The sequence below is a fragment of the Boleophthalmus pectinirostris genome, unplaced genomic scaffold (assembly GCF_026225935.1).
Source record: "Boleophthalmus pectinirostris isolate CB_2022bp ecotype Guang Dong unplaced genomic scaffold, ASM2622593v1 HiC_scaffold_18, whole genome shotgun sequence".
Classification (NCBI taxonomy): Eukaryota; Metazoa; Chordata; class Actinopteri; order Gobiiformes; family Gobiidae; genus Boleophthalmus; species Boleophthalmus pectinirostris.
The window spans coordinates 21,897,022-21,908,429 of NW_026571133.1; the positions used below are offsets into that span (position 1 = coordinate 21,897,022).

General features: G+C 38.8%; 1 protein-coding gene across 1 annotated transcript; it reads right to left on the minus strand.

Annotated features, from left to right (window-relative positions):
* Positions 1-8,675: 8,675 nt before the first annotated feature.
* On the minus strand, positions 8,676-10,195 carry LOC110161791 (shaker-related potassium channel tsha2-like). The gene has a single exon (XM_020926623.2). The coding sequence runs from the start codon at positions 10,159-10,161 to the stop codon at positions 8,719-8,721; it is 1,443 nt and encodes a 480-aa protein (XP_020782282.1). The 5' UTR covers positions 10,162-10,195; the 3' UTR covers positions 8,676-8,718.
* Between the last annotated feature and the right edge of the window lie 1,213 nt (positions 10,196-11,408).

Below are 11,408 nucleotides of genomic sequence, written 5' to 3' on the forward strand. Positions count from 1 at the left end.
CTGTAAATCATTGCTTTTGACTCATACCATTCCACAAAAGCCCAAAGGGCTGAAGGAAAGATTTAATCATACAAGATTTTTATTTGTATTTTGCTTTTTTACAAAATGTATTTAATTCACACCATTTACCTAATTGTAATTGTCCAAGGTTTTGATTGGGGAACTGGTGTAAATTGTGATTTGGTGTGCACTATTCATCCCCCAATGTCACCCTCCAATGGTTAAATTGTATAGATGAGCAAGACCCACTGCAAAAATAGACTGCAGAATCCCCTCCAAGAAAAAAGCAAGGCTAAAAATAGCATCTGTAAAAACACTGAAAACCACAGTCACGGGGAGGGATTCCCTATATACTGCATAGCCTTTACAGTTTACATAGAAGAAGAAAATAGAAAGATAAAATGTTGAGATTAAGGTACACTTTATTGTTCCCACAGGAAAATATGTTCTCTGTGACAACCTGCAGTTGCAGTAGGCAGCACAAACTCCAGGTTATGAGCTAAGCTTGGTCAGAGCAGAGCATGTTTTTGGTTGATGGGGGAAACTGGAGTGTGTGGAGGAAACAACCTTCTGGGAGTGAAGCAAAAGTGCCAGCCTCTTAGCCATCGTGCCACCAGTACATAATACATAAATTGCATTATACTAATTTGGTACATCTGAAGTCATGTTTTTAGACCTTTTAATTTATGTGATCATGTATTGTTGTATGACATTGTGTGTAAAGTCAGCTTCCCCCCGCTCCATCTACTCCATATGGCTTGTAGTGTAGAATCATGTCATATGTAACAATGAGAATTGGGAAGTACAAAATATGAATTTAAAAATGTAGAATTTCCATTTATTGTGATTTACATGTGCCTTATGCTCTTCTTCAACAAGCCCATCCTATAGCCTACTATGTGCTGCCTGAAAGGTGATGTCTTTAAAATGGTTTTAGGTGCAGTCGATATAAAAACCATTAAGTGTTTAGCTGTGGGTGGGATCAAGTGTCTGTAAGTTCAGGCAGAGGAAGTCAAAGTGCTGATGCTGCAGGTCAGACTAATGCGCTCTCCTTCGCTGTGGTCTTTCCGTTTGCAGTCTCCATTGACTCTGAAACTCACTCTCTCACTCTCTTATGTAATGGATCCCTTTTCCCGTAGCTCCAAATCATTACTTTTGAATGAGATGTTAAAGTGAAGTCATCTGCTGGATGTGGATGACTCTGCAAGCTCAGAAAGGATTCATAATCTCTTTACAATTTTCACTTTTGAACACTTTTACAAGTTATCAAGGGTTGGTTGCAATCTGTTCTTTTTTTTTTTTCTTTTTTTTTTTTTTTGGTGCATTGAGGTAGCTTACATTTGATTTTAATATTTTAATATATCACAACCAAATAAAATATAATATAAAATATAATTTAAAAAAATGAAAGGATGAAAAAAGATTCCACATACTAAGAAAGTATGTGAATGTGGTTGACAGTATCTTCTTCTCTGATTTGACTAGCATTTATTTCAAACCATAGCTCTTCGAGTTGGAAAGCACATATAATTTCAGCATCATGTTGCAGCCCTCCTTCGCCCATAACACCAAAACCATCCACCTCTTCAGGCTGTCTTCAGACTGTCTATCTATCTTCAGGTCACATGGTTATATTTTCCAATAACTATAAACATTAACCATCCATTGCACCTTAATAGTCTCTCCTGGTTGAAATAAATTCATTTTGGAGACATTGCATTGTATTTATGAAGACCCCCTTGAAAACGAGATGGTGACACATCTCAAGGGGCTTATCCTCCAAACAAATACATTCAAATTCAATAAAATATATAATATATTGTCCCTAGTACAGATAGTAATATTTTTATAGAAATTAAAAAAAAAAAAAAAAAGGATTAATTTACGTTAGTTTATTTATTAAACATAGGTGTTAGAAACATAAAGCATTAACTTTTATATACATATCTGATATTAACCATTTACAACATTGCAGCACATTGAAAAAGAAAAGGCCACATGAAACATAGTCACACAACTATTGACTGTGCATAATACATACAGTTTTCTTTGTAATACTGGTAGCTGGTTAGCATACACTGGTAAAATAAATCGAGACTTGAGATTCTTTGCACTGAGTTTTTGCAGACAGAGGAATTGTGTCTTTGTCGTTTTTAGGAGAACAAACAGCATAGAAAGACGTAGACCCACATCACAAGACATGTCCATAATACCTATTTCCATGTTTTCTTCAACATGCATATAAAAAGATTTATGTAAGAAAAAAATAAATGCATCGTTAGAATAATAAATGGAGCTTCACACTAACCCATAGATCAAATTCATAATACTCAAGTCTTGTTAAAGATGCTTTACTCAGTTTGTGAGACATGTTGGAAGATTTTTACTTTTTAATCCTACAGCCAATTTTTTGTAATGGCAAAATATTGATAATTGGAATAATCATGTACTGGTTATGTGAAGTTGAAACATGCATCAGTATGAATGTTTAGATGGGCTAAAATTATATTTTAAAAAGTATAACTCCATCACTTATTAGGAAGACATGCTTACTGTACATTCAATACATTAATTTACAATACGTCATCCATGTCAGTGTCCACTCACCTGATTACAACACTATATGTCATAATGTAAAAGAAGTACTCTTTCTTCTTGTTTGAACTGCATTTACGGAAAGTTTGGTTAAAGGCACTATGAACGTTTTCTACACACACCTATGAGCACACTACGTGACATTACTCTTATTGCTTACAACTGAATAATTTGTTTACATCTGCTGGTTTAATGTGTGTTCACATGTTTTAGTTTTCATCTCTACTGTATACTCAGTGTGTAACCTTTATTTTCCCAACTTCAAAATCAAGAAAAAAAAAAAAAAAAATTGTTAAATACAAAATTTTATATTAAAAATGTGCTTCACTTTCAGTATATTGTTGAACAGACTTTTTCATTGCTTCATTGCTCATTTTGTTAAGATAAACTTGATTATCATATATTATTTATATTATATTTTTATATTATTATTATTTTAACACTATGTACAATCTTCAAGACAAGAGTTATGTGACACCACTATAAACAGTGACACAAATCGTGTGCATTAGATGCTTTTTATATATTTTTTTGTCAAAATGTTATGTTTGCAGATTGAAATCATAGTTATTATAGATAATAAATTAGTAAATCAACATGGGTTTATTGTATTATATTAAAGAAGCTCTTGAAATGCCTAATGTTTTCTGTGGTGACAAATTTGAGGACCTCTGCCCTCGAGCATAACAGTTATTCTTAGTAAGCACTGACGTCATCTCTTATGACGCGTCCTATATTATTATTCAGTCATATTTAGATGTTTGCTCAGTTGCACATCCATTGTACAGATGACGACACTCAAAGATACCACTGCCTTTAGCATTATTCCTGACTAAATCCAGAAAATCATGTTGGCAAAAACATAAATGAAGCACAAACATATGCATGTACATGTGCAATCACATGTGGTGATAAAGATTTATTTGATCCAAACAAATGAAGATCAAAGCTCAAAATAAGGAGGAAAAAATTGCATACTTTGAGGAGAAGAGTGACCATTACCCCATATTGCTTTTTATAGGCACAAAAATGATGACAGTAGAACCAACACATGAAGGCTATCTTAAAATTGACTACACTTAAACAACTGAAGGGCTGTAAAATGAAAAAAAATAAAAAATAAATAAATAATATGTGTGTGTGTGTGTGTGTATATATATATATATATATATATATATATATATATATATATATATATATATATATATATGTGTATACTAATGTATATAACGAATATATCATACACAAAATGACTACATCCTCCATGCCACAAATATATATTTATATATGAATTTTTAAAGAAATTTCTAAATGAATTGTTCATGGTCACACTTCAGACAGATAAATGACCAAAACTACAATGAACAAACTGTATGTGGGGTTTTCTATTTGGTCCCTGATGTGGTGACTTTGATAGTGTATAGAACCGTGACTTAAAATTAAATCAATTGTTAAATCGTTTATGTGATCTTTAGGGCATCTCTTCTTACTACTCTTACAAAGCCATGCAAAGCTACAACTGTGTATGTGATAGAGTTCAGTTAAAGCTTCACTTTTTGATGATGCAGAAAGAGGTAGATGTTATCACAAAAATTACAGCATTTTCATAAAAAATTATAACATTCAAAACATTTCAAAGAAATTAAGAATGTAACTCCTGCATTTATGTATTTGCACTGTTAAAACTACACACAACATTCATTTCACAGGCAAAGAGTGTCTCTTCTGTCATATTCAGTTGTTAATTTTTACTAAGGCAAACATCTAAAAAAAAAAGAACAAGTTATAACAATTTCTTCTTTCTGTTCATGAAGACTTGTTGGTCTATTGTGATATGTTTAAGAGAGATTTATAATAACTCATCTAACATGTGACTATTATTCCCAGATTATTAATAAATGCAGAGCCATTGACACTATGGCTGGACTTCAGATGCTCTCTACCAAGCATGCAGACATGTTTTGGTTTAGTTTTCCACAACATACACACAGGACATACACAATACTACAGAAGCATACTGTCACTGCAGTGAAGTGCTAACAATGTCACAATGATTCAAGTAAGTACCTCAAGGTCCGACTGCAGCTTTGCTCTGTGCAAAACTGAAAACTGAACTGGTGTTCCTGCAAATAATGTGTCCATAGTGAATCCAGAGGAAATGTGGATGAGGGAGGTGGTCTCTTTTGGTTCAAGTTAAGCTGAGCTGAGGGGATTGTTCAATGTTCTCCTTCTAAAAGATGAGAAAAGTGTCATCAGTATACATCATTTCAACACAAAATGAGATTCACATTATAGATTAAAATAAACCATAGTGAAATAAAGGCAATCATTCACAATTTTGGGAGAAATCTAAAAACACTGTGATGGTGAAAACAGTGCAGAGCAGACCAGTGACCTGTGATGAAGTGGATTCTAAACAGAATCTCTGTAACCAGCTGTCTTCTCACTGTTATTTGTACGATAATTCACTGATGCTGTCTGTAATTGGGCAAATCCACACCACTCTACAATTCAGTCAAAAGACCAGTGAAATTTGTTTAGCTATTAGAGGTCACAGGTCACCTTTTCTTTTGTTTGAATTTGAATATTTATTATGGGTAAACTAGACAGATACCTAATTATACTTAAGAGAATTGTGTGGTTTTGATTATCATAATTTCATTGTCCTGTTTAGGTGTTTGATTTTCAATAACAAAGGTACGAGTGACACAAATCACCCCACCTGTTGTTCTTCCAGCTAAATCAGTTCTTTATGGTCAGACTGCATTAAAACAAAGCTCAGATTAAAGTCTAACTTCAGTAACAGAGCTTCAGACAGAGCAATGTCTACTGTTAACTTCACACCCCCAGGAGATGCTGATGACATCTGCTGCAAAGTGTTTAATCCAGGCTGATAAGTTACTGACAAGACAAATAAGGATTTTTAACGCCTGTGTGGAAAAAATAAACTAAAACATCAACAATATACTGTATATACTATAACAGATGGAGATGTTAAGGTGCATTATTTAAGAACTCTGATGCTTTTGTTCAACACACCAGTAACACAATGGAAATAATCATCATAATATTAACAATCAGGGACAATATTTGGGGATTTCTTTTTTTAGTTTTTGTTTTGTTTAGATAGCTCTTATTAAGGGTGGTTTTAACTATCATTCAGTCGGACACACACGCACACACAGTTGCCATGGAAACAGCCCAGTAATCATTGCAGCCCTGTCTCGAGTTATGTTTTGTCCGTGGCGTGCACTGTTATTGTAATGCTTCTGCTGTAGCAACCTGCAGCTGTTGTCACTGAAAGTTTAGAGTTGCACCGCTCAAGGTCTCATGACTCGAACTAATCAAGTGCAAGTGACATAAGTGCACAAATACACACTGACAAAACATTAGCATGAAAACACTTTATGATATAGGTTTACAAAAAATCTGTTACATTTAGTTTGCTCAAAGTTTGACTGAATGTAAAAATTGCAATAAAGGACTAAGGGCTGAGGGCATCTGATGTCAAACCTACTGTATCTCACATCAAAAAATTATTGCAGGAGGTAGATGATTTTCTGTAATGATGCCAGAAAGAAAAAAACAAAAGGTAAGACTAGTTTTGAAATGCATCCTTTTGGATTAAAATTTCCAATTTGAGCTCACTTGTTCAATTATTTTGACATAGCTTTAATTTTCACTGCCAATAATAAGTGTATCAAGTTTCCATGCACACTTCTTTTCTGTTGTGTTGTCCTGCATTGGGCCTTATACTAAGTGGAAAGAGCAGTTATGGGGGTCACCTGGGGGTCAGACAGGGGGTAACACCGTGGGCCATTTGAGGCCTCAGGACACATTCTCTCAGCAATGACACATAGACTAACAATAGCTGTGAGAGCAACTGTGTTTACCTCGTCTGCATATGTTGAGAAGAGACACAGTGGACAGGATACACAGAGGTGACTGTTCATGAGAGCCATTGACCAAAACAGTCCCTGGGGAACACTCATTCACTTAGCACAATGCCCCATAGCTGTCATGTCTGCTCTGATAAAAGATGCTGACTTAAGCAACTTCAGCACCAGCATGAATGCACACTGCCATAAGGTGATTTGCTCATTAGGCATCACAGGCCTATTTACATACGTCAATACAGTTATGAATAGACTTAAGACGTTTTAAAACCAATGATTTAAAGCTACACTGTCTAACTTTTCTGGAAAGTGTCCTGCCACCAGCTTTTCTCCGGGGGAGATGTTATTGTTCTGCCAGAAATGTTCCACAGTTTGGCATTAATTTTTTCCAAACAGTTTGAAAAACAACAGATCTGACCTAGCCGTTACTTGGCCTGATGGTATCCCCTGCTTGTCTCTATGTATAAATGTCGTAGTGTGGAACATACAGGCAAAGCAGCAACATCTTCATGGAGACAAGCAGGTGGTAGGCACTCCTCCAGAAAGGTTGCTTAGTGTACTTTTACTTGTCACAATTGCCTATATTGTCAATTCAAGAGTTACAGACTGGATGCTATCCCGTCACAAACATAGGCTTTAAACAAAATTGCTGGTAATTTTCTAGAACACAACGAAGTTCAAAATCGTGTCGTCGTCGATAATTGTCGAAAATTGTTGTGCAACTCCTTTGACCTCCAAACACCCAGCTGCGCGTGCATCTGCTCAGTGAATAGAGGACTCACTGCCACCAAGAGCCGAATATACAAACTGCAGTTTCTGTGTTGCAGAGTCAGGTGTTAGTATAAAACTAATGTCAGGCTTACAGTAAGGCATACAATTGTGAAAACTGAAAAACAGAGCACTTTCTACTCACCTCTTAACCAGTCGATGTGTAGGCCTACTTAAACACAGTCTGTGAAGGTCGTCTGAAGGGCTGAGCGTTGAAACCCGCAGATTTAGTCCGGAGAAATTCCAGGCAGTAATCCAAAGGTTTTCCTCACATCCAGAATGTCCACAGGTACCTTTAATTCCCATCAGTTTCATATTGTTATTCCAGGAGCCAGATGCCGATAAGGTGCAAGCTAGAGCATAGTGCTGAGGATAGGGAATTCACATTTAAAGCACACAAGTTCTTAGAGTCAATCTGTGGTGTCTGTGCTCTGTCTGAAATAAAATACGCCTATATTTTATAAGTGTGAAATGATTCGTGTAAAACTTAAATCTTTTCATATATATATGTTTTGTTTTGTTTTGTTTTGTTTTTTTCATGTTTGACAGCAAGGTCAGCAAGGTTTTGTAGATAGATTTAGTAGTGTGATGTTATTGTCTTGGCCAGCGTAAGTTTAAATTTAAGCAGGTGTTTCATTGTTGTTTTCATTTTGCATTGCTGAAATACCAGGTTTCTACTTAATCCCTAAAGCAATGATGGCTGGATCACAGTTTTAGTTAGATCAGTGTGATCAATCACTGATGACTACGTATAATAATTATACTGTTACAATCATGTTAAAGATGTAGCCTTTTTGTCTATAGACACAATCAGTTCAAACAACATGGAGGATCCCACAACATGGTGGTTTCTGGTATCTATTTCAGCCTGAGCTCTTTCCATAGACAATACAGAAAAGTCTGGAAGGTTGCTATAGAAACTGCCTTCAGTAAAGATGCGGTGTATTTGAATAACCACATGATGGCGCTCTTGTTACATCCTGCCCTATCTGTTTTCCCAGCGCTTCTGCACAATGTAAATTTGGAGAACAGCGTATCAATTGCTCATATAAGATTGCAGTAAAGTAGGCCTATGGGTCTGAATGCTACACGATTACTTTTGTATTGTAGTTCAATTGGGCACACTGACTGTCCCATTGCTGAAGTCCAGCCAACCCAATTGTAAAACCTGGAATATCATTGCAATACCTGTGCCATGACGTTTTAGAGTTGGTCTTGTTGTAACTGCGTGTCAAATATGAAGTGCAAAAAAGCAATGTCACAACTATAGACAGGATCTCAATCATAAAGTGCTATCGAAACTGCTCATGTGTTATGCTGATGGAAGACAGAGGAGAAACTATTCGCTTTTGTTTGATGTCATAATGCACAGAGCTCAGTCTCAACTTAAACCAGAGCTGCTTTGAGCGGGATGCCATTTGACCTGTGCACGCGCGCCAAGCATCATAGTGGGCACGAGTCACACGTCTGTGAGTTTCCCGGTGTATGCCTTGTGTGGACTGCAGTTGGTGTATTTAATGGAGTCCGCTTCATCGCTGTCTAAAAAGTCGGACTTAGTCAAAGATGGCCTGCTGTCGCTCTTTTTGAACTCTCCAAAAGGTGGTTGTTGCTGTCCGCACGTCACGTGCGTGTATTGAAACTGCTCCTCATGCTCCGTCTCTCGGTGGTAGAAGTAGTTGAAGTTGGATACGATGACAGGCACCGGGAGCGCAATAGTGAGCACACCAGCGATGGCGCACAAAGATCCCACAATTTTACCCCCGATAGTCACCGGACACATATCCCCATAGCCCACAGTTGTCATGGAAACCACAGCCCACCAGAACGCGTCCGGGATACTTGAAAATCCCGATTCCGGGTCGTCCGTCTCCGCAAAGTACACGGCACTGGAGAAGAGGATTACTCCAATGAAAAGAAAAAAAATGAGAAGTCCCAGCTCTCTCATACTGGCTTGCAGAGTCTTGCCCAAAATTTGCAGCCCCTTTGAGTGTCTCGAGAGTTTAAAGATGCGGAAGACTCGCACAAGGCGAATGACCCTGAGGATGGCCAGGGACATGGCCTGCTGGCCGTTGCCTTGGTGCTCTGCGAGCTCGAGCCCCAGGGTGATGAAGTATGGCATGATGGCCACAATGTCTATGGTGTTCATGATGTTCTTGAAGAACGCTGGTTTGCTGGGGCAGGCCAGGAAACGGACCAGCAACTCAAAGGAGAACCAGATTATGCAGAGCGTCTCCACAATAAAGAACGGATCTGTGAACGGATTGGGCTTTTTTACGCGCGAGGTCCCGTTCACAACGAGATGTTCCTCAAACGTTCTTGCCTCCTCCCTGAACTCAGGTAATGTCTCCAAGCAGAATATGACGATGGAGATGAGGATGACCAGTACAGACACAATGGCTATGCCTCTCGCGGGTCCTGAGCTCTCAGGGTACTCAAACAAAAGCCAAACTTGACGCTGGAATTCGTTTTCCGGCAGTGGTCGCTCTTCCTCTTTAATAAAACCTTCATCGTCTTTAAAATTCTCAATCACGTCATCTCCAAGCTCGTAGAATTTAATTTCTTCCATAAAGATATCCACGGGCACATTAACGGGTCTGCGCAACCTGCCCCCAGACTGGTAGTAATATAGAATGGCATCAAAGCTTGGCCGGTTTCTGTCAAAGAAGTATTCGTTCCTGAGTGGGTCAAAGAAGCGCATCCTCTTGCGTGGGTCTCCGAGCAGTGTGGATGGGAACTGGGCAAGGGTCTTGAGCTGCGTCTCGAAGCGCAGCCCGGAGATGTTGATGACCACGCGCTCACAGCACTCCTGGTTCTCTGCGCGCTCCGGGTCGTAGACATCCTGCGCAGACAGAGCAGCCAGTGCCACGGTCTCATCCAGGTTCTCCGCGGGCACCACTGTCATGTTTTACCCCGGGCGCGCACCTCGGTCCTCTCTGTCTCGGCTCTGTCTCGTGGAAGCGTGCGTCACGTCTGCGGGTGATCTGGTTCGGCTGGCATGTTTACAGCCCCCTCCACGCACACCTCCTCTCCATGCACCGCTTAAGCCTGGGCTATGACTGGGCTGTCACATTCAGTGCATTTTAAGCAGGCTTTGCCCTCCCCGAGCTGACGTGTGCTCTCTCACTTAGAGAAACAAAACACACATGCACCAACATATGCACAGGTCATTCTCAATCCAGCTATTTGGTAAGAAAAATGCTCCAGGTGCGAAACAATTGCACAGAGATGGTGCGTAAAACCTGTTGTATCCGTTGCGCGCGTGTGACGACCACAGCATTATCACAGAATGCGTTCATAAGCTCATGATTTACGCACAGACAATTGATCAAGAGCCATATTAATAACCTAAAACAGTGGCTCATTCTCAGTCTCTGTATATTGCGCGCGCAAAGACGAAAAAGATGCTTGCAATGTCACGTTGCAGACATTTCAAGGAGAATCGCCGTTGACGTCTCCCTCACGCAGCTGCTCTGACCACACCATCATTTCCACAGGTTCGACACGACCTGCGCTCTAATCAGTGCGCAATTTCCCGTCTGCTCCATAAAGGCACTAATAGAGTTCGCTTTAACGTCAACTACTCAGACGTGCAACAAGTGCAAAAAAGCTGGAAGATGGAAATTAGGTAGAGGTTTCTGGACCGCTTAAAGCAATGACGTTGCCGTTTTCCATAAATAGCTGGATTTCTCCCAGAGCAAAGTTTCTTTTCCCATGAAATGGCCGGAGGGAGCTAGAAGGCCAAAAACAGGCAAATACACTAAAAAGGAAAAGATGTGAATGGAGAGAAGGGGTATCCTAATGAAAATATTTGTCTAAGAACAGCAAATATTAAAATGCCTTCCAACAAGAAACATATGAACTATTATTCAAACAAATGGCTGGAAACTTTAGCTTGAACTGTAGTGTTGACATACAATTAACCATTGTTTCATTCATTAAAAATGTATAGCTTGGACAATTACATCTTTGTGCCGTGCAAGAAATCAAGTGTATCTGTGAGAATGTAGCTGTTAGGTCACACAGTCCCCTGCATGCTTGATGGGGCTTGTTGTGCTTGTTGTCATACCTTTACTGGACTCTTATTGGGGTCTCCCTGAGACTGTCACATGCCTGACACATCTTGTATCATAATATGCTCTGATCTTATTG

Coding starts and splice junctions, on each gene's coding strand:
- LOC110161791 (XM_020926623.2), bottom strand. CDS start 10,161: ATGACAGTGGTGCCCGCGGAGAACCTGGATGAGACCGTGGCACTGGCT.